The sequence below is a fragment of the Chelonoidis abingdonii genome, chromosome 19 (genome assembly GCF_003597395.2).
Source record: "Chelonoidis abingdonii isolate Lonesome George chromosome 19, CheloAbing_2.0, whole genome shotgun sequence".
Taxonomy (NCBI): domain Eukaryota; kingdom Metazoa; phylum Chordata; order Testudines; family Testudinidae; genus Chelonoidis; species Chelonoidis abingdonii.
Genome location: NC_133787.1, coordinates 16611489 through 16637025, shown reverse-complemented (window position 1 = coordinate 16637025; position 25537 = coordinate 16611489). Strand labels below are relative to the sequence as shown.

The following is a 25537-nucleotide window of genomic DNA, read 5'->3' as shown; positions in this document are numbered from 1 at the left end:
CCAGGCGGGGCTTGGGCACCAGCTCCACCCCCGGACTCACCTCAGTGGGACACCCAGCTTGCAGGTCAGTGTCAACACTCGCTTCAGCTGCACCACTTTACGCTCCTGGCATCCTCTGCACCTAGCATTGGCTCCACCCCCAGAGACTGTTGCATGCGTCTTGCCACACCCCGAGAACCCGAGAGGGGCGGGGAAGGTATTGTGTCTATTTTTGTCTGGGTTGGGGAGGCACAACCAAAAATTGCAACTCAAAGGGGGGGGCTCAGCTCACAAAGTTTGAAAGCCACTGGTATAGATGATGACTGATAATATTTGTCCCTACAGAGTCAAGAGCTCGTTCTCTCCCCAGTCAGTCTTATTTCCAATGCTGTCGTTCATTGTTGAACAAAGTGGAATGAAACACATGCTTGTGAAACTGTCTCTAGGAGCATGGCTTTTAAAGTACCATTTCATTCCTCTGCTGAGTTGCTGTATTTGGTCACACTTGTAATTTGTGATAATGTGGTAGAGAGTGAAGAAAAGGTGTTGGTTAATTGTTGACATAACAAAATTAATTTTCCATCCATAAACTTTTTCTCCTCTCTCCTGTGAGCTCTGATGCAATGTTACTGACTGGCACTGCTGAAATGCCACCTTGCATTTCTCATAGTTAATTTCTCTCTAAATGTCATTAGTAATTGTTATTGCCGGACCAGAGTGTGCAATCTGGTCTTCCAGAAAAAAAATCCACCTTTCATTTCTTCTCCTGGGCCATCTCCATTTGGTCATGAATGGATATTTAATAATAAAACAGTCCAATGTACTCATGTCTTCCCATCTTGTTAGAACTACAGTATACCTGGAAGTGTATTTATTTATTTATTTTCATACCATATGAATGGATCTTTATTCCACTGATATGAGTACAGAATTGTTTATTCAAAGGTTTCTCTAAAACACTTATTTCAAGAGCACTACCAAGTCCTATTTGAACAGAGTCCGTAAGTTGTCAAAGGAAAAAAACCTTTAAAGTATGCAAGCACACTTTCCCCTGGATATATGTTAGGAGTACAAGCAATGTTTTAAAAATAAATTAAGAGGCTTTTCCATCAATCATATTATTTTTTTTCTGTCATATATATGAAATCCCTTTAGTGAAAGGGATGTGTAAACTCATATCTAGTTCTGAGCTAGATGAATTTATTACATACACACACACACACACCCCCTACCTATCTAGGTAAGCACACGGTCTCCCTCCCTGGAGTCCTGGTAAGAGGCATGTGTGTTTGTGAGGGAAACAGACAAACTCTGTACTTAGTTCTTGAAGTGTTTAGATCCATGGACACTATCATTCCTTGTGGCCGTGAATTACATAGTCTAGGTCCAGCTCCTGTGAAAGTTCCTTTCCAGAGCTCCTGTGCCTCTCTCATTGGTTGGCAGTTTCATAGTTCTAGTGGAACACAGCTGTCATTGGAAGCCATGATCACATAGGGAAAGGAGATCTCTCACATACTCAGGGTCACTTTCCGGGAGAGTTGTGAACATCATGACAGAGCCCTTGAACTGGACAATGTATTCAACACATTTGTCTGGCTGTGCACATGCGTCTATATATATAACCACACACACACTTGTCTGTCATAGGGTTTACATTGCAACATATATAAATTAATCTAGCTCAGAGTCAGATTTGCAATTCCATATTCCTTTAACTAAAGGCATCTGAGCTCAGAATTGTCATTTGGACGCTTCTGACTAGGGATTGGCTTTCAATAAACACAACTGATGCATATACATTGTGTCTTGGCTGCTTACACTCATGGCCATCTGTTAGGATGGCATGGTGCCTGCTCAGAAGTTGGTTGGACCCTTGCCCTAGGGCATAGATGACAGGCAACAATGGGTTTAGATGGGCAGCCTGAATAGCGGTTCCAAGTGCCATCTCTACTGTAGGAAGTCCCTTCTCTCTGCCAGCACTGCCACATTGGAACTACATGCCTCCTTACACTTGATCACACATGTTGACACTTGGGTGCACTTCAGTGCATTAATGACTCAACCAATGGCTTTCACCTGACACCCTTTTCTTCCACTTTGCATCACTGCTTAGTATTCTGCACGTGCTAATGTGAAGTTATGTACACTTTGTTACCCAGAGTGAGTCACACAACAGCATTAACAATCTTTGAAGCAGAGGGACTTTTTATGGGACAGAACAGACTGCTGAAATACCAGTAATTTCCAAGCTCAGTCTCAGGTGAATCTTTGTTAGCCTGAGAGCTCACACTGGATCTTGCTGAAATGACACAGGAGATGCCGTATGATGCAGATGCAGTTTTTTGATATGCTGATCAGAATCTTCTATGAGTAACTAAAGGATAAATGATGTGTTCCTTAACCAAATCAAGACACAAGACAATTCAAGACCTTTGCAACCTTCTCTGTTCACAGTTAGAAGGGAGCAAGGACAGTGAACAGGCAATACATGATCTGTTTGTTCCAAGATTCTTTGCCGTTGACCCCTGCTGTTGCCAGAGAGGTCATTAGGCATCCATTTAATTATTCACTTGCTCTATACATTCATTTTCCTAAGATGTTACCATTCAAGTGATAAAAGAAATCAAAGCTGTCATCTCAGAGACCAAAGAGAAAGTATGTTAAACTCTCCATCCCCTATGCTTGGAGTTACAGTGGCACCCAATGATGCCTACTTGATTATCAATTCATTGTACTGAGTGAGAACAAAGGAACAGAAACCAAAGCAACAGATTTTGGAGGGGAATTGGGATCCGGGATGTGAGGTTTTATTCTAAGACACAAAGCCAGGCCTCCTCTTTCACTGGTATCCGGAAGACAGACTCTATTGGCAGCACACAAAAAAGCACCAGAAAACAGGACAGAATGCATTGAATAACATATGGACCAGTTAGGCACCTTTCTGGAGAAGTAGTCAATCAGTGCATGGATGTCAATGTTTTCTCTACACATGTCAAGTCAGTCCATCATCTTCAGCACAGATTACCTTCTTGGCAACAGATATGCACACAGAAAGTGTGAAGTCTTGTTCCATGACAAAAGCACATTGCCAAGCCACAATGAGGGATGTAGTGGCAAGCACTCGGGTTCAGAACTAGGAATAGACTCTAGATGCCAAGTTACATATTAGTTGGTACAGAGCCAATAAGTATACTCCTCAATAACTCATGCCCATATTTCTTTAATTTGGTAATTAATGATGGGCTTCACCTGCACCAAAATAAGAATTTAGAGCCAATGACACATTTCTCCTCAACTGAGCATATACCTGCATTCTGAAAACCAGAGACCTAATAACAGTTTTCTTTCTAATCTTGACAATATACCACAAGCAGAACTTCCTTTTTTGCAATACGTAAAGGATGTGCAGTCAGACAGACTAAATACGATGGGTATGTGCCTAAAGCACTTTTAATTTTTAATTATTGTTAGTTATAATTATGTGACTGAAAGCCCAGTGATATGACTGGAATGGGTCTTGTTTTTCTTGTAATTTATTAGTTTTATAGCTAATAATGATTAAACATTAAAAACGCTCCAAGCACATTTGCTAATCAACTTGTTTTAACACTAGCCAAGTCTGCTAGAGTACTATCTGGTTCATTTTTCTGATTTTAGAGGAAGCCTGATGTTCTGATAGCAGGAAAAAGGTATGAATTGCTAGGTCTGAGAGAGCCCACCAATAGTTGAAAGACAAAGATAGGATTTCTGTTTTAAAGAAATACACAGCTCACTTGAAAAAACAGCAAAATTATGTACTGAATTAATTAATGCTTTCCACCAAATTAAGAAAGAATTTATTATGGGTTATTTCCAGAAAGAGTCTCCCAGGGTTTAATACCTAAGCCAAGCACAAACTGTAAAACACAGCACAAGGATCATAAAGGAAAGTGCTACTTTTTTGCCGCAGTCACAGCTCAGGTTCTAGGACAGTGTCTATTTTTTTTTTTTGAGCAAACTGTACTTCAATGAGGTATTTTGTGAAAACTGCTCCAACAATTCAGGCCTGAATTTACATCACTGATGTAACCAGGAGCTTTAGTGACAATTTCTGAAATGTCTGCATGTATAGAGGGCTGTTTGGAAGAGGATATCATAGCATTTTACAAAAAGTTAAATGAAGCCTCACCACAGCACTGGGAAGTAGGTACGTACTATTATCCCCATTTTCCAGACCAGAAACAGAGACATTAAATGCCCAAGAGGGACAGAGTGAAATGATTAAGCCAGGATTTTGTAACTCTTATATTTGTGCACTGATAACTAAGGGTTAAGTTGAGCTTTAAGGTTCAGCCCTGAGAAGGGAGCAGAATGCAGCTGGGATGCTCCCAGAGGAAGAAACTGGGCTTCTGAGAGGTTCAGTTCCTGCTCTCTTCCTCTGGAGGGCAGCAGGAACTTTGCTGCAGTTCTTTTCAGGGTGAAACCTGGTCCCCCACTAATACCCAGCCAGCTCCACTGGCTGCTGGACTAGGGTAAAGCCATGACTTCCTTCCACTCCTCAGCCTGATCTTCTGCTGTACCCACGGCCGCAACTGAAGGAAAACTGATGTGGCTACACAGCTACGCTCCCCTATCTGGCCCAGTTAGACCAAGCCACAATTGAGCCCAAGATTATTAGCATCATAGGAATCAGAGATTTATTAGATTGAGTAGATCCATTAACAGGGTAGGATATATTCTCTCTTTGGAGGACATAGATATTTAACTGATAACACCCTCCATTATATATGTAAAGACTGATTATTTTTCCCCTTTAAAGAAGCAGATTTAGAGCCGGCTCCAAAGCCCACTGAAATCGATGGAAAGGCTCCCAGTGACTTTGATGGGCACTGGATCAACAGTAGTGACAAATCATTGTTAATGTAATGAGTGCAGCTTGTGTGCAGCAATTTTTGCCAGTTTATGGCTTAAATCTGCAGCTTTTGATATACACTGAAAAGGGGAAAAAATGATGATGCTAGCCAATGAGCCATGGCATCCTCTTTCTTTCTGATGTGTTGACATTTAAAGAAACTTGGCACTTAAAATTAGAACTAAATCTTCCAGTCAAGCTCCCTTAATTCAGTGGTTTGACTTATCTTCAAATCCAAACAGAAAGGAAAGCCTTTCTTTCCTAGCAGGCACCTGAACACCTGCACTAGGAAGGAACTGGCAGGTACCTTTTCTCTCAGTACCTGGATTATTTGTGTGTTGTTTATTATATCCCTTGCTTTAGTTTTCACCAATTGCAATCATTTAGAGGGAAACGGTATGATTAGCAGCATAGAAGCAAACAGCAGGAATTAATCCTTTAAATACAAATGTTTTATTGGTTATGCCACGGCTCCTTGGAAAAACAGTGGGGCAAAGAGCACAGATGAAAACCCTCCTTGAGTTTCCTCTAAAATCACTATTCATTCACAATTTGCTTAATGCAATTCTTAACGCAAGCAATTAAGAATTTAGATTTCACAACTCTGCTTAACAACACAAGTTTAACTATCAACACCCAACATGTGTCATGACTTCAGTCTGTCTTCTAACTTGGCAGGGTTCCCTACTTCAGTGTAAGTCTAAAGACGACCATTGCAGTGGGCAAAGTACTTTCACTAGTTCATTTCCAAAGTATGGCTGTGCTGTACACTGTTTCAGCTTCAGCAGGGCAGTACATTAAAGGCACACTCAGCAGTTAATGATTAGTTGGTAATATAAGTCCTAGAGATCATCCTCTGTTTCACAAAGGCTTCTTTCGTCTCTCTGTAGTATGAACAAGGCTAAATTCAATTTTCATTTAACTCCTGAGATAAGTCTACACTTGTTTCATTAAATAAATTTCAGAAGGTAGAATGAAGTAATACAGAACAAAAGTATTATAGGTTATGTGTAAATTTACTTCTATTAAGTGTCATTAGATGTAAAAAATATTTACAAGGTGTAAGACTTTCATCACATTCATAGATATCTAAGCTTGACTAGCTATCATCCTGAGTGTTCAGAATGTATAATATTGCACTAATTTGCTGCAAAATGCTCAGTATAACCACAGATCTGCTATTTTCTTTCACCATTATTTTCCACCTAGAATGGCATGTTCCATCGTTTTGTACCTATCTTCTCTTATGTGGGACATCTTTACACGCTATATATCACAATGTATTTATTCTTACAATGTTTTCAATTTTCCTTTTGATGGTGGAAGTTCCGCAGTATTAAACAAGCAGGACCAAATTCTATTCTTTGTTACACAGGGGTCTATGAAGTTACTCTGGAATTACATCAGTGTAACTGAGAATGGGATCTTGTCTTTGTGGCTCCACCCGACTACCTGCAAATGTCATGCTACTGATGCAGTAACTTGAATTTTTTCCCAAACTATTGAAATGTGAATTTGAAAAGATAATCTCCTTTCTATCATGGTCCATATATGCCCCTTTCTGTCATACTATACCTAAGGAATCTGTTTAAAAATAGTCACACAGCAGCAGGGCTAACTTATAGCATGCCATTACATTTGCAAAATTAATTAGTTTTTTCTCCCAATATATGCCCTTCTCCCCACTCTCCTCCCTTTTTCCTGCCCTCTATAACCTAAGGGATAGCTTGAGCATTGTCCTGCTAAACCCTGGGTTGTGAGTTCAGTCCTTGAGGGGGCCACTTAGGTATCTGGGGCAAAATCAGTACTTGGTCCTGCTAGTGAAGGCAGGGGGCTTGAACTGATGACCTTTCGGGGTCCCTTCCAGTTCTATGAGATAGGTATATCTCCATATATTTATATTTAAAGGGGTACAATGGAAAGTTTCTCCTTGTAATGTAATATTAAGATTTCAAAAAAATACAAGTAAGTAAAATAAAATAGAACAGGTCTGATTCTGACTTAAAATGACTTATTCCTAATTTACACCAGTGGGAATGCAAGATTAGAATTGAAAAGTCAGATTCGTCAAGCATAACTGTTTGATGGATGGAGACTAACATACAGGAGAAATTGCAGTACTAAAAGACTAAAGGGTCTATGCAGATTAAACTGTTATTAGCAGCTAAACAACTGGTTCACTTACTAATACTAAATCTTCATTACTCAACTAGCAGACAAAAATTTAATAAACAGCCAAGGAATTTAAAACAGGCAACCTACAAATAAGCAACTGATGAGTTAATCATCTTAAATAAGGTTGCCAGTTCAAAAGTCTTCCTAACTAATTTATTCACATACTCTGTGCCTTGCTTGGCTCAGTTATTTCAATCAATAAAACCCCCTACTTCAAGTAAACACCCTATCCTGAGTCACCACTAAATTCACAAGTCAAACTGTGTAGTTAAACTCTGAATTTTCATTCAGCCAACACCATTTAAAATTACTCGTATAATTATTACGAACACAGGAATTTTAAATTTACACAAATCCTGTGTAAAAACTGGAAAATTACGATTCAAATTTATCTGATGAAAGCTACTATTTGCATAGATTTTGCTATGCACAACACTTCAGAAGTTGAACACTATGTAATTAAAATGGTTAATTGCAAAAAGCAGTTGGTCGTTAGGACTATAATTTAGCACGGTTCTCTGTATTTGACCATCTGATTTAAAAGGTTAATGCAGTGACCTAGAAAGCCACTGCACCCATTTTAATTGTGCTGGCATTTTGACCGAAGACCACTTTAAATGAAAAAGGGGAGGAAAAATCCAAGCTTGCTTTGTGAGCCAGTATTATCTTCTAAAACCTACACAGTGAGAAATCACAAAAACAAAATCTGCTGACTTTAATAAAATATTAACAAGGTATAGTTAAAACTTTTGTACACTTATGCAAATGAGGTTGCTAGAACAAGGGAAAGAAGATGTTCCCTTGGGAGAAAAAAAATAAAATCAACAAAGTGAAAAGATCAACCATCCTTCCACTGCATGACAGCACGACACAAGAGGCATCAGCTTGGGAATTCAGCAAGATAAATAAAAACCCTCCAAAGTTTAAGTAAATCATGGTTTATAAAGCTAATAGATTTAAATGAGGCATATAGTATCCTTCTATAAAAAGACTACATTTACCAGGGGACGGTAGCAGTATTTTGGCAGAAGTGCTAAACAGGTAAAATATGTATGATAAGGAAGGCCAGACTGAAAACCTCTGTGTATCTGTTTAAAAGTTAAAGCTCTGGTAGTCAATTTTTCTATGTGATAATTAGATATGCAGGGCTTTTCTTTGCTGCTAGATTAACACAAAAGTTACAGCACTATGGCAGGTTCTCCGCATTTCAACGGGTTTAACACTGAAGGTCAAAACTTAATTTTAAGCATAATTGATTCAACACTAACCTGACCTATGAGGAAAGATTTAAAAAACAGGGCATGTTTAGTCTTGAGAAAAGAAGACTGAGGGGGGATGTGATAACAGTTTTCAAATATGCTAAGGGCTGTTATAAGGAGAACTGTGATCAATTGTTCTCTGTGTTCACTGAAAGTAGGACAAGAAGTATTGGTTAATCTGCAGCAAGAGAGAATTAGGTTAGATATCTGGAAAAAACTTTCTAACTCTCAGGGTAAAGCTTTGGAATAGGTCTCCAAGGGAGGCTGTGGAATCCCCATCACTGAAGGTTTTTAAGAATGGGTTGGACAAACACCTGTCAGGGATGGTCTAGATTTACTTGACCCTGCCTCAGAGCAGGGGGCTGGACTTGATGACCTCTCAAGGCCTCTTCCAGGCCTATACTTCTATGATTCCCAACACTGCTTCTGAGAACTCCTCCAACATTAAGTCCTAAATTTTATCTCTTCAACCAATGCTTGCAGTAGCAGCAGAAGGGGTACAGTTGCCCCTGTGGGAGCTCCTAGAGCCTTTGTGCCTGAGGCTGACCTACTGCCTCCAGGAGGGCCAGGGGAATCTGGATCAGCACAGTCTTTTGAAAAAGTGCAATGCATACTTCTGTCTGCACATGTAGAGACAGGAACAGGTAGGGCTGCCTGGGGGGGGGGCAAGTGGGGCAATTTGCCCCAGGTCCTGGGCCCCAAAGGGGCCCCATGAGCCCCTCCGGGTTTTCGGCGGCACTTTGGGGGGTAGGCCCTTCACTTGCTCCGGGTCTTCAGCGGCGGGTCCTTCAGTGCAGCGGATGACTCGGAGCAAGTGAAGGACCCGCTGCGGAAGTGCCTCCGAAGCCTCAGGGAGCCGCCCAGTGAGTACAAGCACCACAAGGGGGCGGGGGAGGGGAAGCCACGATTGGTGGCACTTAGGGTGCTCTACCGCCGCCGCTTCGTTCTTTGGCGGCAATTCGATGGGAGATCCTTCCCTCCGAGAGGGACTCACCACCAAATTGCTGCCGAAGACCCAGCCCTGCCCCAGGCCCCCTGAATCCTTGGGTGGCCCTGGGAATGGGGGACCCTTCACATCCTTACTTTGGGAAGACTGAAATCAATGGAGCTGCATCCACTTATGCCAGCAGTGAAATTGGACTGTAGTGCGTAGTTTTAACAATCTGCTACACACTGCTATGCCTCTGCAGCTGTGGCTGGTCTGATTAGAATTCTATGTTCAAGTAGCACGTACATTTTGCTCTGGTACCTAGATAGCTACGATCTCTTAACTTTTTACTTAACACTGGGGAAGGGGGGATGTCATAACGTTAGTTTAGTCATTGTGTATTAATGATTCCCTACATTATTAATTGAGAAAAAGAAGTTATTTACATAGTGCTTGATGTAGACATGTCAGTATGTAGCAATGCTACTGTCAAGAGAAATACTCATAAAGAATCATGATATCTGTCTTGTCTTATTTTATGCCAGTCAGGCTCGGCGATCCCTTTCTCCTGATAGCACCCACGGGGAGAGAGAGAAAGAGAGACTAGGAGAGTTTGCTGCTGTTGCAAAGAGGGAGGGAAAACCATGGTTATGCATTGGTTAAAGAAGTCGTCTAGAAGCCGTGCAGTGATGAGAAGGTTATTACATACAAACATAATAATTGCTGTCAGTTTGTATTTACTTATTTCAGAAACATACCTGAAGTTCTGTCTGAAAGAAGAACTTCTGTGGGCACTGGGAACAGTCATAAATTTTATCCTCCTGCCCGTGGACTGCAAAGATATGCTGCTGCAGTTTATTTGCCTGTACAAAAACTGAAATAATACAATGTGATCAGAGATTGTTTGTTTTAGGTAACTTCTGCCCTATATTTGCTGCACATTGATTATGGCTGTAAATCATCAATATTTGTGTTTCAGTACAATTATCCTGCAAAAGTGGACAATATTAATAATTTAAGTTTTAAAGAATAATGTTTAGTTTAGTTAAGTTAACATCATATTGATTTTTGAAATTCCACCATAAAGTCACAGCACTCCGTTCATAATTGGATGAACCCAATTGTATAATTGAAAAAAGAGCGTCACCTCTTTTGCAGGGAGTTGTGAGCCAATCATAAGTGCATGAGATTTATTTATAATGCAGGAGAATTGGACCAGAAGAGACCTGTGGGGTTAATCTAGAAGATGTGTGACCAATGCAACATTTCTGGGCGACTACAAAGGAAGTGTGAACCTGCAGAGGACGTCTGTTGCAAAGACAACCTGTATAACTATTCTGTCCATATAGAATAGAAGAGATAAGATTTAATACCGTAAATACTGTTATGCTTAAGCACTTTTATAATTCTGAACTGAAAGTAATTCTGATTTTATCAAGTAGAGTTTGGAAATTAAGCATGCTGAGTTTATGATTTATTTGGTTAAGATAATTTCTCAGCCTACTTCATATCTCATTTTAGATCAATGTTTATGAGTTCTAGACCTATGCAATATGCAAAAGTAGCTTCTTACTAACTGAATTTAGAGAAATACTATTAAGGATTTAATTTATAGCATGTCTCAGAGGCCAGATCTACACTACTAAGTAGGGATGTGACTGCCCTGCTCACGTACTCATGCGAGCCTCATTGAGCTAGCACAGGTATGAACAGCAGTGTAGCTGCAGTAGCACAGGCAGCGGAGACATGGCTTAGCCATGCAGAGTAAAAGACCTGCCTGAAACTAGTGAGTACGTACTCAGCATGGATTAACTCCCATGGCTACAGAGAGTATGTGTATACAAGCTGAGCTTGCAGTGTAAACATGGTCAGAAAAGGACAAATTAAGTCCCAAACTACAAACTCCAGTCTCAAACTGCAGATCAAAACCTGAGACGTCATGAGCGTCTTCCACTGCATGAGCGTCTTCCTGCGACTTCCACTGAAGTTAAGGGGTACTGCCAGTGCTGAGTGCCCCTCATGATTCAACCCTTTATTTTTTTCTGAGCTCATAGTCACATATGTAGGAAATGAAAGACAAAAGTCATGTACACATCCAGCATTACTTTCATATTTCACAAATATAAGACGTTAATTGCAATTTTAAAAAGCATATAGAGCAGGTGACAACAGATCCTACAGACAGTCACTTTAACCAAGATCATCCAAATTTGCTTTGCAGAGAAAGCTTAAGGTTAACTACAAAAGATGGACAAACAGCAAGATGTTAGATATGTGCTCTACCCAGAAAAAACAAGACCTGAGCATATATATGAGGGCAGATTCTGGTCATGCAATGAAAAAAAATGAATACAGCAGTTGTCAAAACTATACAGTTTTAGGGTTTGATCTTACCAACCCTTTACTCACATGAGTACTTCCACTGAGAACTGACTACAGGCTACTAAATGTATCACATTTTCTACCCAACAAATATCATTTTAAAAAGGCTGTAATTAGCTTCTTGCGCTTGGGAACTGATGTCTGGTGTCAAAAAATCCCAGTGCTGTTCTTCATTCCTAGCTCCAGTTTTAGACTGGTGATATTTAAACATTTCCAAGCAGAGCACTTTTTCCCAAGGAATGGAATACTGTATTTTAAAAATCCCCTGGGTGTCATTTCTGGATCAAGCCATGCACACTGAGGCTTGTCTCGGTCTTACTGCCTTACCTGTGAAACAAACAGGGCATTTGAATGTGCCTCCCATCCCCTCAAAGCTGTGCTCAATCAGGTGACACAGAAGCTTTGCTGGAGAGTCAAACATCTGGTTACACAGCTTGCACTCGTGATTGATGCCTTCCTCTGCAAGGTTCAAATGATACAACTTGTTAGTGACACAGCAGATTAGTGTCTGAAATGCAGCAGTCTGCTAGAAATGGTAGTGCTGGATTGCACAGCTTCAAGGACCCAAAGACATTACAATTTCTGTGTCCCTGTTACAAAAGCACACACAGTCACTTGCACAATGTATTCAGGTGTACAGCCGCAAGTCAAATTTAGGGGCATTTATTTTCAGCTGTGATGAAAGTGATGCTGTGATCAAATCACCAGTAACATATATGTCTGTTTACAGGCTGTGACAATATTGTACCTTTGCACTTTGCATCTTACCATAAAGGCAGAACATTGTTGCTCTGGATATCTATTATTAAACATTCAAACAGCATTTAAAACAAATTGAACAGTGTGAATTCAACCACCACCACCAGAAACAGAGTGAAATCCCATCTTCACCTCAGATTACATTGCAAGTATATAGGAGGAAGAGAGGAGGAAACTAACAGAGAATAGCAGGAATGCAGGGCTAACTCAGCCTTCATTTTACATGTAATGCCTTTTTTAGGTTGAAGTGAGACCACTGATGGTATTTAAATGGCATTTTTAAATTGAATTTCCCTTTCATATATATTGGTTTTGAACAGACCTTTCATAGAGATGTTCTGAATACAAAGAACCTATTTAAAAATCCCCTTAAATTCTGTTTTATTAATAAACATTTACTATTATTAATATTATTATTTTTACCAGCATATTAACCTAATACATTAATTTGCCATTTTTGGTGTTTTGTGCAGTTAGGACATATTGTGAGATATTGGAACATTTCAAAAGACTCCCAGAAATACAAATGAAATAATCTGTAAGGGGGAGGGCAGAAAGAGTAGGGGAGATACCTCTTTTGTGCATGCCAATAAATATGCCCACAGTTTTTACGAGTGTTTTTTTGTGAATACCAGCCAGAAATTTTTCTTCCCCGTTAAGACATTATATGTGAAATTCTCATGAAAATATATTTTAAAAAAAATCAAGTTCTGGCCTATGAGATATGCACTACTTTATGTCTTCATCTCAAAATCTCATCTAATTTACATTTTTAGTTCCAGAATAGCAATAAGTGATTATAGTGTACTATGAAATAACCTCCTGCTAAATGTATTTGCATCCCTCAAATAATGTGAGAAAGAGCATAGAAAATCTCTGTTTATAATTGCTTTTATATTACCTTTTTATAACCTTAAAATGGCTGAACAGAGAAAAATTATTGTTTTCCATAAGGCCTCTGAAACGTATGGAATCTCAAAGCCCTTACAAAGTAACAAGTTAAATAACGGTAGTATGGTAATAGTGAAGGCAAATGGAGCAGCCATTATGTACTTGTAATAGCTCACACATACACACAGCCTGCATATTAGAACCTGGCTTTTTGTTGAAAACAGGACCAGCAGGGGAGGGTTGGTGGCATGCAGCTGGAGAGAATTCCCAGAGTACATGTGTCTTAAAGGGCCCTAGCCTCACCAGGAGAATATTAAAAAAAATCTGTAAGTGGTACCTTGTGCAGTAGTGAGGTACTACCTGTATTAGGAGCTGTCTACACTGCTCCAAAAACAGGTAAGCTCCCGACACACTTATAAGTGGTGCTCTGTTCCCCATACTGCCTGTAACACATACAGAGCAGAGAGCAGAATGCTGATGACAAGAAATGCTTCAGCATCAGTGAAGCATGAATGGATAGCTCCTCCCACTGAGGGGATGCCAGGCACCTCTAACATGTAGGGCACGTTTCTCTACCCTGATCTGCACTGTGATCCTCTATTCATAAAATGACTGCAGAATATGCAATAAAGGCCCCCACAGTGTGCATAGACAGTTTAGACTGGAGGGGGAAATTCTATCCTTTTTCTTTGTAATGTTTCATGGAGAAAGAAGAGGGAGATTGAGGGCAGTAGGGAAAAGACAGACAGATGGGATGGGAAGGAAGTAAAAACAGAAAAGGGAGACAGAAAGCAGAAGAGAGAAAACAGTGGTGAGAATACAGAGGCCCAGGACTTCAACTCTCCATTCTGACTACTCCAGAAATTCTCTAGACGGCCAAAACCCAGAGGTGGAATATTTGTCAGAACACAAGGATTTTAAATTTGAATTTTTTTAAATTTCTGATCTGCACAGCCACCGAAGCTGGGCAGATATTCAGCACTTAAATATGAATATGTTTTTAAAACTTCCTTTCCCCCAGTCTCCTGTATTATCCTGACTTCCTAGAAGAGACTCTTGTGTGCCCAGTTTCAGTCCTGTGCAAATCTGCATAGTTTAGTAATAAACCTCATGGGGAAAAAAAAGGCAGGGAGATGGCTTTGTGATGGAGATGCTGTAGAACCCTTAACCAAATAGCAGTATAATAAACATGTAAAGTACAAAGCTGATACTATGGTAATAGAAAGAATTCCTTCAAATAGTAAATCAGAGAAATCATGTTTGACATTCACTTTCTAACTTCCATATACTGTATTACTCGGAAACCCATTCACCTGTGATTCATATATAACATAAGGTCTTGAGTGAGCACTCATTAAGAAAAATGTTTCCTTTGTGGCTAAATACCTATAATTTCAGCAAAATTAAAAATGTGAAATATATGTAATATTCAATATGAGACTGAAATTATATTCTCTGGGTCTTCAGATATTTAATTAGGTAACACTGATTGAATATTTTCTTGGCTGATCCCTGCAATATTTTACATAGTTAAACCCATAACAAACTAAACCTGGAATGGAAAATAATAAAACATAATAGGTTCCTGCAGATCTGGAAATTTATCCCACTCGAGGCAAGACCTTTTGATTTGCAAATCCACTTCTCAATTATAAGGCCTTCTCACCAGTGAGGTTTTGATTCCACTCCCACAGGAGTCCATTATGTATTTTTTGTGTCTATAAAACCATCCAGGAAGAAAAAAAGAGGATTGGGGGGAGGGAAAGTACCCTGGTTAGCACGACAAACATTTCTCTATTCATGCATGTGTATCCAAACTATGAAAATGCCCAAAGATACAGAGAGAACTGCTGCTACAATCACTCTCTTCTCTATGGCATTTTAATAGAATTTTACATAGAAACACGGAGTATGCATAGAGATACAGGTGTATCTTTGGAGAATAACTTTCTTGAATTATATAAGATCACATAGGTACATGTGAGACAGCTTCATGGTGACAATACAGTGTCTGACAGCCAGCACGCCATTCAAGCATGTGCTGGTGGGCTCTAGTAAAAGAAAACATGCCATCATTTCCTCATTTTTATTCCATTTTTTAACATGACACGCATCCATAACAGAGTCCCACATAACTCAAGTGAATTATGCAGCCCTTCTCATTTGTAAAATAAAATGCAGATTTTTGCTGCTTGCTTTGCTAGATCTTCTCCCATTTCTCCTTAAGTGTATCTGTGTGTGGGTCTATTGATTTTAACACCAAACAAGCAATACGTTGCAAACAAGATTCTAAGGTTTCTTTCCTTCCCCCCGCCCCAAGCTCAGAATAATAAGCATTAATTTTACACTTCATTTCTCAAAAAAATAATAGGATGTGCTCTTGTTTAAAACAAGCAGGCCTGCTGGATTCTGTCAGGTTGAAACTATGTCAGGCCAAAAGAGGAACAGAGTGCTTTGTGTAAAAGTATCATGGGGAGATGATAGTATCCTGTAATGTTCTCAGTACCTACTTTTGTCTCCAAAAGCATTTGATCCCTGGCAGACACATACTTATTTCCATACTGGTCTTGAGGGAAGCCAGTAGGAATGAGAGCTGATTATCTGAATCCTGAAGGTGAAACCTGGGTGGTGCCCACTGATGTCAAAGGCAGGCATTTGTACAATTTTTTAGGTACATAATTTACTGTCTGTTAGTGAGGATTAGTGGGTCGCCCCGACCCAGCTGAACTGCAGTGGTGAAGCACACAGTTTATTGTTCTTAAGTTCAAACACATTTACGTGATAGTTCTAAATATGCTGATAGGATGCTTAATAGCATTTACACTGTCATTCTGCTCATTTTATAGTGGGAATATGCTTCTCCATAAAGCTATTTTTGTTGCAGCAATGAACATCTAATACATATTACAATGAGTCTCTAAGCCACTAAGAGAACTGACAATAGCAGCCTCCTGGCGAGGATGCAATATAATTAATAATGCTGTATTAAACCTATGTTCTGTATCAGCTTCATTTCTAATTATAACTATATTCATGACAATATAAAACAGTGCATTGACACTGTCATGCAATGACATTATCAAACCAATAACAAATGAGAGATTTGAACAATAAAGAGGTACTGTCTTTACTGTTAGTTAAAACTTCTTTCTGCAACTTGATTTAATAAAACAAAATTCTCCCTTACAGAAGAAAATAAAATAGTCCCAGACCATGTTGTGAAGAAATTTAAGACAATCTGACGCTCATTCTTGATAGCAGCATGTAAATCCCACACTGCAGCTCTTCCAAAAAACACTATTATTTCTGCTTCATTGCAGCAAATTAAGGTTAAGGGGAGGCTACAATGAGGCGCGCACATCCTGGAGTTACCTATACTTCTAATGAATCTTGATATAGTGAAATGCAGCGTAACCAAACATTAATGTACTATGTCATAAATCTGGTAACATTAAATGGGGCCCTGTAAGAGGCGCTTTAGTTATAGTAAAAAATAAACAGATATTAGAATAAACACATGGAAATAAACTGAGAAATGGAATAAACTGTCATTTATGCCATTCATTTCCAAATAAAGCACTCTTTAAAACAAACAATCCAAGCCGTTTACACCATGATGTTATTTAGTAGGTGACTACAAACAGACTAGGAAAACAAATAAATGAAACAAGATCTGACAATAAAGAAAGCCCATTAGCAAACAAAGACTATGGAAGCAGTGTAAGGAAACTAACACTTTCATTCTAGACGGATGGCACTGTTTTACTACTGATTTGTCATTAAATGCCACAAAAATGAACGTAGAACCAAGCTCCGAGCAAAGACGCATGTAGACTATAAGCAAAACAGGGTCACAAGCAGGAAACAGTGGACCAACAAATGTTCAAATGAGATTGTTACTATAACATTAGACATGTGGGATGATGTTACTTCACCAATATTTGTTAGTTAAGAAAGCGTCTTACTGTACAGAATATCTGAGCTATAGTTCTCATTTATATTTTCTTAATTAATCCAGGAGGATATAGTTGCACCCTTCTTTAAACCCCTCGAGAATGCTTCCCAATATCCTTCTGGAGAGATGGGACTCATGTCTTTTCTCCCAAGTGTCTTCAGGAGAGACAAATGAGCTCTGCTAGCCTTACCTTGGCACCACTGGGACAAAGACACTCTTCAAAACAGTACCCTGACAATTAAGTAGTCTGGTTTTGAAAGGCTTGGGATTGATGGCATGGACAGCGAAATATCACCTGGGGAACTGGGTGTAGTCCTCTGTGGGTTGCTTGAGGTCAGTTACTATAGCAACATAGAATGAGCTCAACCTTGTAACTGACCCTTATCTTTTTTTGATCTGTGGGACACTTGGGGCCATAGCTGGAAATCAACTGGAAAATAATCTGGTCACATATCAGAAAGAAAACTATTTATACCATTTATCCAGGCAAAGCTGATCTCTCCCTTTGACAACTCTGCTACATTATAAGTCCCTTAATGTTTTTACACTATTCAATAAACTTATGCAGACAATCTATACTTTTATACTGTAACAAAATCCAACTACAGGTATCTTTATTGTTGGTTATATTGATATAGTGCCAAATTCTTCCATTGCTCCCAGATCATGCAATTCCACAGACTTGACTATGTAGATACCTGAACACCTCTTACAGAGTTTAATATTTTAGGGTGGCATCTGCAACTCATATTCATTTGTCCTTTATCTCGCAGATGAAATATGATTCTGCTTTGAAATATATTTTTATGATCTAGAATGGCATAAAACTGATGTTTTTTATGAGCTGAAGATTGGTTAATAAAATCTTGTATTCCTGCTTCATTCCTATGACAATTTTACTATTATAAGTTTTTAAGGCATATGACAGCTGTCCACAGTGGTTAAGAACATCACTTTAATGGAAAATGATAACATGAGGCATTTTATATTTCTAGATAGTGCATAAGAAAACTCAACAAAATGCATTTGCTTTTGAAGCATATATTTGGCTTTGACCCAAGTTTATTGATTAAAATAATTATATCTTCCTTATTTTTCCTGTATATTGAAATACAACTCTTTATAATTGTTTGACAAAAACAAATTGTGGATATGCCCAGCTTCCTCCTGGAGCCCTGCTGATGAAGTTGATTTTGGAAAGCAGTGAAGAAATGAAGAGATAAAAGTCTCAGAACCTCTTTTCAAATTTCACTAAGAGGCAGCATTCTATTGATCTCTGGTAATAAACTTTCTAACACTGCCTTTGTTGTACTCATTACATGGCTCTCTACTCCTAAATAGCTATTCTTTTTCAGAGTAAATTAGCCCAAACATAACACACACTTTAAACTCTTTTCATTATCCTATAAGACTCTCGAGCTCAAAATATGCAGGGGAATTAGATTCCAAATTATTTATTTGGTGCATGGAAGTTCATGGTATACACTGTATGCAGTACATGTTAGTAGATTGCAGAATTAAAATGACCATTAAAAGAAGCAGGCTCCCAGGGGGCTGAGAATGATACTGTGTAAATTGCTGTGGGATTTCCTATTGAATGGAACTGCAGATTGACTTCTGAATGTTACTCAAGAATTCATACTTTTCAGTGGCAAGTTCAGTGACTATACTTTACCAAGGAAGAAAAGGTTACAAGCCTCTCTCTTTACCAACCTACTTTTCATATGACCAGGAAAACTTAATTTGGAAGTTCAAAGTTGTGCACCCCCAATTTACTTGCTATGTAACTTTATTTCAGATTTAAATGTTATGCTCACAACTGCATAAAGTTTAGGATAAATTGTATTGCTGCACTGCATCACAGTGTATCTAGAGTTAATTCTGTCAGCCTCTCTCTAGAAACCTCTATTTTCTGGTTTATGTCAAATTTTCCTCTGGGCTGAAGTTATGAGCCTGAGTCTCCTCTGACATCAGTGCAAATCAGGTATAATGAGAGGTAAATGAAGTCCTACACACACACACAAACTTAATTTGTATGAAATTGATAAACCAGTAACATTGGCCAAAGTCAAACACAGTACACAGGCTTCCTCATACTGCACAACTCTGCCTATGTATTTCAGTCATGGGCTCAGTTCACCACTGCATTTTCCCGACTTCAGTGGTGTCAGATCACTTTAAAACTGAAGTAACACAGTGGTAAATCATGAGTTGCAGTATCTATACAATTTCTGTATTTGTATCCCCTGAATAATTCTGCCAATTGATATATCTCAATCAATACCATCTTTCCATGTCTGTTCCTCATACTATTCTATCACTGGAGTTCATTCCTAATCTGCAACACCCCTGCTACTTCCACCCTGATGTTCCACTGAGCCAAGCTGGACAGTATCAAATACAATTGTGTGTTATGGACAAACCATAAAAATCACTTTTATCTAGATGGCATCTACTCACCTTTATGTTATATATGTCCCCAAGGAAATTAAAAATAAAAACAAACTCCTATAAAGTCTTATCAGAACCAAATAGCATTCCATTGTACTGTCTCAAATATGGAAGTTTTTAAATCCAATCTAAATGAAGAGAAATCCATGACATCTTTCAGTTTACAGGACCAGTGCATTCCACCACAGATGCAAAGAAACACAATGCCACCAGTGCTATTTTAGCAAACTCCTAGCTCCATAAACGCAGTGTCTTGTGACATAAAAATAGTATGATCGTGTACAGGGTGCTGATAGGTCATTGCAGGAATTTGGAGCTACTCAAGGATTATAAGAGATACTAAAACCAAAACCTTAAACTCTACTTGCACTCAGTTGGAGACCAATGCAAAATATGAAGGAAAACACAGGTAAAATTCCCTCATTTGCTCCTAACAGTGTCACATCTAGTGAGGATCAGGATGAAACCACCAAACTCATCTTTGTTTGTGACCCAGTCAAGATATAGAGAGGTGAAAGGCTAAAGTGCTAAGTCACTGGCACCCAGCCCCTTCTAACAGACTGAATGTTCCGGATGCAGGCTTACAGTGCATACTTGGGATTACACACAAATTATTTTTAAATTTTTAAAACTCCCACTGAAGCGTGTCACTGATCTTCAGAGTAAAGCTCCCAAGAACACATTGACACGATAGACAATAAATCTATAAATCTATGTATATAAATTTATAAATCTATAAATCTATCATGTAAATAATCATCAGATTAATGGTCTATAATAGTATATAATTCACATGACAGACAGGCTCCAAGTTAGTTGTTGTCATCTACACAGTTTACAAGAATGTATCATACCGCTTCCATTAATATGTGTTGGGGGAAAACAGGAACCATTATAATGTGGGGGGGGGGGGAGGGGACACACACACATGTAGAAATAAAGGCAATGTGACACAAACTACTCCACTAGATGGACAGAGGGATCTCCCAGCCATTGAATTAATTTAACCTTTAAACACCAATATTTTGCCTGTATACTGTAGCACATATGTTAAGGGCTCGTTAGCGCCAGAAATTTGTACTGCTTTAATTATACGTAGTTAAAGTGTGGGTACAGTCAGATCAGTATAAAAGTGCTTCATGGTATAGCTATTCCCATACAGGAAGGGACCAGGCACCTTTACACCAGTATAACTAACTCTACACTATGGCTTTAAGCTGTGTAGCAATTTTCATAAAAAAACAAAACAAAACAAAAAACATTGTCATATTCTTCACTGAAAAATATTATGAAAATTATCTAATCACCTCTACATGACAGATACACTGCTCTATAGCCAAAATGCTTCTGAAATAAATGTAATCAAACTTCACTAATTCTGGGTCACTAAGAACAAAAATGATGCTTAAAATTGTTGATTTGGCTCTAGTCTAGCTGTTGGGCTCCAGACTACAGCAGTGGAATCTCCTGGCAGGTGATGTTAGGGTTTCCATGTTTCATGACCGTCAAAAGGATCTTGTCCCATTTTTCTTCATGAAAGGTGATCTTGTAGCCTGCAATAACATCGATGGTGTGATGGCAGCCCTCAACATCGTTCACGATCCAGATGAAAATTCCAAGAATGAGTGGAGCTGTCTCATTGATTCAATACGAAGACCCCCGGAGTGCCTTAAAGCTGGTTTTGCTTGCATGAATGGCAAATGTTTTGCCCATCAATTCCAGTTGGCTACATGCATTCCATATGAAGGCAAACCTATGACATACTTATGAACTAATTTTTGAAGGTGCATAAACTATGACAACATCTAGTGGCATGATTGTGGCGATTTGGAAGGTTGTTGCTCTCTCTTGCTTGGTCTGTGCAGACTGGAGTACAAAAGTAATGCTGTTTTCCCCCAGTCTGTGAATGGGAAAATAGTCTGCAATGAGAATTCCTCACTACATCAAGAAAGTTTGGTCACTCTGACGAGTTCATTGGAGCCTGGGGGGGGAAATAAAAAAAAGGGGGGAAAGTGTTCAGCATCCCACCACTTGTTAAATCAAGGAACAATTTTTGTTGACCACCGCACCCTTACACATCAAAACTGGGTGATTGAAGAACCCTTTTTTTGGGGGGGGGGGGTTAGTTTGGGGGCGGGGGTCCCCCTCCCCCCCCCAAAAAGGCCATTGACAAAAGACACATAGCAGGCTTTCAAGTACCTCGCTTCTGTGGATAAATTTCCCAAGGTTAGAGTGAAAGGCTGAAGATAAAGGAAGGTAGTTCTTTGTTGGTCCTTCAGATTCGGTGAATTTCTTCGAGATGATTGGCTATTTATGACCGATTGCAACTGCGTGGCCATGAAGATATAAGATGGCATGGAGAAAGCCGTTCCCACGTTAGTTGGGCAAATTAAATTTTTTTTTTTTTTTTCCCTCTTGGAAACGAACAAGGCTGACAACCTACAGGGCTTGTTGGTGGAAAACCTCCTCTAAGGCAATACATAAAGCCTTAGGTTTGCATACAGTATCAATCTAAAAGATACATTTTTGCACTCTCATGATGAGATTTTTTTTTTCCACTGACTGCGGGAGGCAGTGAGCGACAAGCAACTGGCTGAAGCGGAATGTCACCAAGAACATTGCATACAAAGGAGAATAACGCTATCTCAGGGAAATTGGAGCTCATCAATGCTTGCAGACTATTGGCTGGACCAGTTGACAAGAGATGCTCCATTTAATGAGATACAAAGACAAGCCAAGAAGCGCGAGTAGAACACGGGATAGGATAACTATGTACATAATAGTTTTTTTTGTCTTTTGTTTCATAATGATTTATTTATATAACCTTCTGCTGATTTTTAAAGTGTTAACATACACAGGACAGGTGAAATAATTATCATGTAAAGCAACCATAAACAATTAAAAGACCTAGGTTACATTTAATGATTAAAAACTCTACTATCTACACATATCTAACATAAAATGTAAAAACTGTAAATATCTTAGAACGTAGCCAATCAGTTGTTTATTGTCATATTGAATTCAGCAATCAAAATACATTAATAATCCACCATTCTAATCTCTGAGAGAGACTTCTCAAAATTGTGACCAGTGGAAACATGACTATGATGGGACTGTTGACAGGGAAGCTGGGGCAACTCCCCTGGGAGGAGGGGAGCCACGGCCTCGTCCTGTTCTAACCGGCCTTCCTTCGGGTCCACGGTCCGTTGGCGTTTCGGGTCCCTGTGGAGTGGATGGGGACACGCAAAGGTCAGTGGGGCCCTGCCTTGGACGCAGGTGGGTACAAACACAGGCACTAGGCTCTGGCCCTGTGGGACGGAGAGCAACAAACAGTCAGAGGGAGAGAGCTCTGGGCCTTTGGGCAGGGCAGAGCAAAAACCTTGGGGGGCTCTGGCCCTTTGGGGCAGGGTAGAGCACACCCAGGTCAGAGAGCCTGGCCTTTGGGGCAAGGGCAGAGCAACACACGGTCAGAGGCTCTGGCCTTTGGGCAGGGCAGAGCAACACACAGTCAGCAGAGCTCTGGCCCTTTGGGGCGGGGCAGAGCAACAACACGGTATAGAGAGCTTGGCCGCCTTTGGGGCAGGGCAGAGCAACACACAGTCCGAGAGCTCTGGACCTTGGGGCAGGGCAGCGCAAACACGGTCAGAGGGCTCTGGCCCTTTGGGGCAGGGCAGAGCAACACATGTGTACGGTAGAGGGCTCTGGCCTTTGGGGAGGCGAGCAACACACGGTCAAGGCTCTGGCCCTTTGGGGCAGGCAGAGCAACACACATCAGGGGGCTCTGGCCCTTGGGGCAGGGCAGAGCAACACACAGTCAGAGGGCTCTGGCCCTTTGGGGCGGGGCAAGGGCAGAGCAACAACGTCAGAGAGCTCTGGGCCTTTGGGGCAGGGCAGAGAACAAGTCAGAGGAGCTCTGGCTTTGGGGCAGGGCAGAGGCAACAACAAATAGTAGCTGTGGGGGCGAAGTGGAATAGCTGCCACCGTACGGGTGGCAGGGGAAGCAGGCCCACCACTCTCTGCGTTCCAGCGCGGCCCTAGTACGGCCGTCGCCGCTAGTGGCCGTCGGGATCCAGCCCGAACACACTGGACAGAGGTGCTCGGGATCCTAACCGAAACACATGACAGCGCGGTGCAGTGGGGATCCTGACCGACACACGAACGGTCATGCGGCTCGGGGCCTTCTGCGGCTTAACTGTGTGCAGCCGCCCCCGCGGCCTACTTTCCATTCCCCCTTCGCGGCCTACCGTGGTCCGCCGGGTCGTCAACCTTCATGGGCTCCTCCCAGTCCGGGCAGGGCGGAGATCGGTATACCTCTGGGTAGCTGGGCCAGGTCTGGTCCGGATAGGCTCCTCCAGGCCGTAGTTGGGGCTGGGTAGCGGTGGTAGTTCCCGCAGCTCAGGGTCGTGGTTGCTGCGGGTCGGTTCCGGCAAGGCCTGGTCCCGGTCTCGGAGCTCGGCAGCCTCCCAGCGACGAGGGTCGTCCGGCACGTCTGCTCTCGCTGGCTGCTGAGCTCCAACTGAAGGCCGGCGCCCGGCTTTTATACTTCCGGGTCGCCGCCTGACCCTTTGAGGGGCGGGGCTTCTGCCCGGAAGTTCCGCCCTGGGGGAAGATGGACGGGGCTCAACCCTCCCTGTGGAGGAGGGGAACCACACCGCCTCGCTACAGGGACCTTAAACGATCACTTAGCTGCCATGTGCATATATATATATGGGTAGATGGAAAAACAGAAGTTCATAAGTGAAGATTTCTAAGGAGCAAATAGCATATTCTATTCTTCAAGACAATCAGAAAGAAGATTTTGTCTGAGGACAGAAAGTATCTTAAGCATCTCTGTATTATGCAAATTTCTATATTTCCATACTAGAGGCATGTTCTCAAGTCAATGTGCAGAGCATCTCCCACCAATGCTGATGGGATTTGCTTGACTGAAGCACCACACATCAAGTGGAGAATGTATCTTTTATTAACTTGGCCTTAAAAAAATCCCCCACAAACCAGGTTTCTTAAAAGAGATCTCAACATCATACAACCATTATGCCTAAATGAAATGTAAAATTTACTCTCAGTAGCACATGGCCAATCACTCCACATAAAAAAAACCCACCTTTAGATTTGTTCTTCATTCTGCACGAGTTAGCCCACTTATGATCCGACACAGATTTTGTCCAGCACAAGGACCTAGAAGTGCCTGTGATGAAACACTTGCTCTGTAAACCCTCCAGATGCAGCTGCGTGTGTGTATTTGGTACAGCAGCTTTGAACTTAAACAGGCTGGCAACATAGCGAAACCTGCCCCCAGGATGCTCTTTTCAACCAAGTTTTTGCTTTGGTTTTGTTGCCTTTTTCATGTATTTATTTTGTTGTGTGAGTAGTCCAGTCAGACACAGTGCTGATAGTGGTACGGTCTCACTGAATAAGAGAAATGGTTTGGTTTTATTTCTTTAATTTTTCAAGCAAAAGAGCCACCCACCATCTTTTCATTTTACATGTCCGTACAAGCTTTCCAATCTCCAAAGGAAGACCTACGCAAACTGATGTATTGAAGAGTAAGAAGTTCTAGAGGATATAGATGGGCTCCAGCAGAAAGTATTCTAGAGTATTGAGGACAGCCTTCCTTTTTGTTCAATTAAAGGAGGATGAAATGCTGATCTCAGGAGGATTTTGACCCTCTTCTAGTCTTGGAAAAAAGAGTTAATGTACAACCAAGTTAAAAGAAAATGACTAGGGGAAGACAATCCTGCAAGGTAGTCCTCGACTAATACTACTCTAGTATCTGACATTTAAAATGTTAACTTTTGCCTACAGACAGCCTACAGTTACCAGAGCTGTTTCCTTTTCAGTGGATAGATGTATCTCTGGTCTACTGT

General features: G+C 40.6%; 1 protein-coding gene across 4 annotated transcripts in view; it reads right to left on the bottom strand.

The window, feature by feature from the left end:
• The window catches only part of ZNF423 (zinc finger protein 423), a 358383-nt gene that overhangs the window by 15675 nt on the left and 317171 nt on the right, over positions 1 to 25537 (bottom strand). For all 4 annotated transcript variants that reach the window (XM_075073662.1, XM_075073664.1, XM_075073663.1 and 1 more), the window contains 2 exons: positions 11942 to 12073; positions 9991 to 10106 (listed from right to left, as the gene is read on the bottom strand). In XM_075073662.1, coding sequence (XP_074929763.1) covers positions 9991 to 10106; positions 11942 to 12073 — 248 coding nt within the window. The remainder of the gene's footprint in view (positions 1 to 9990; positions 10107 to 11941; positions 12074 to 25537) is intronic.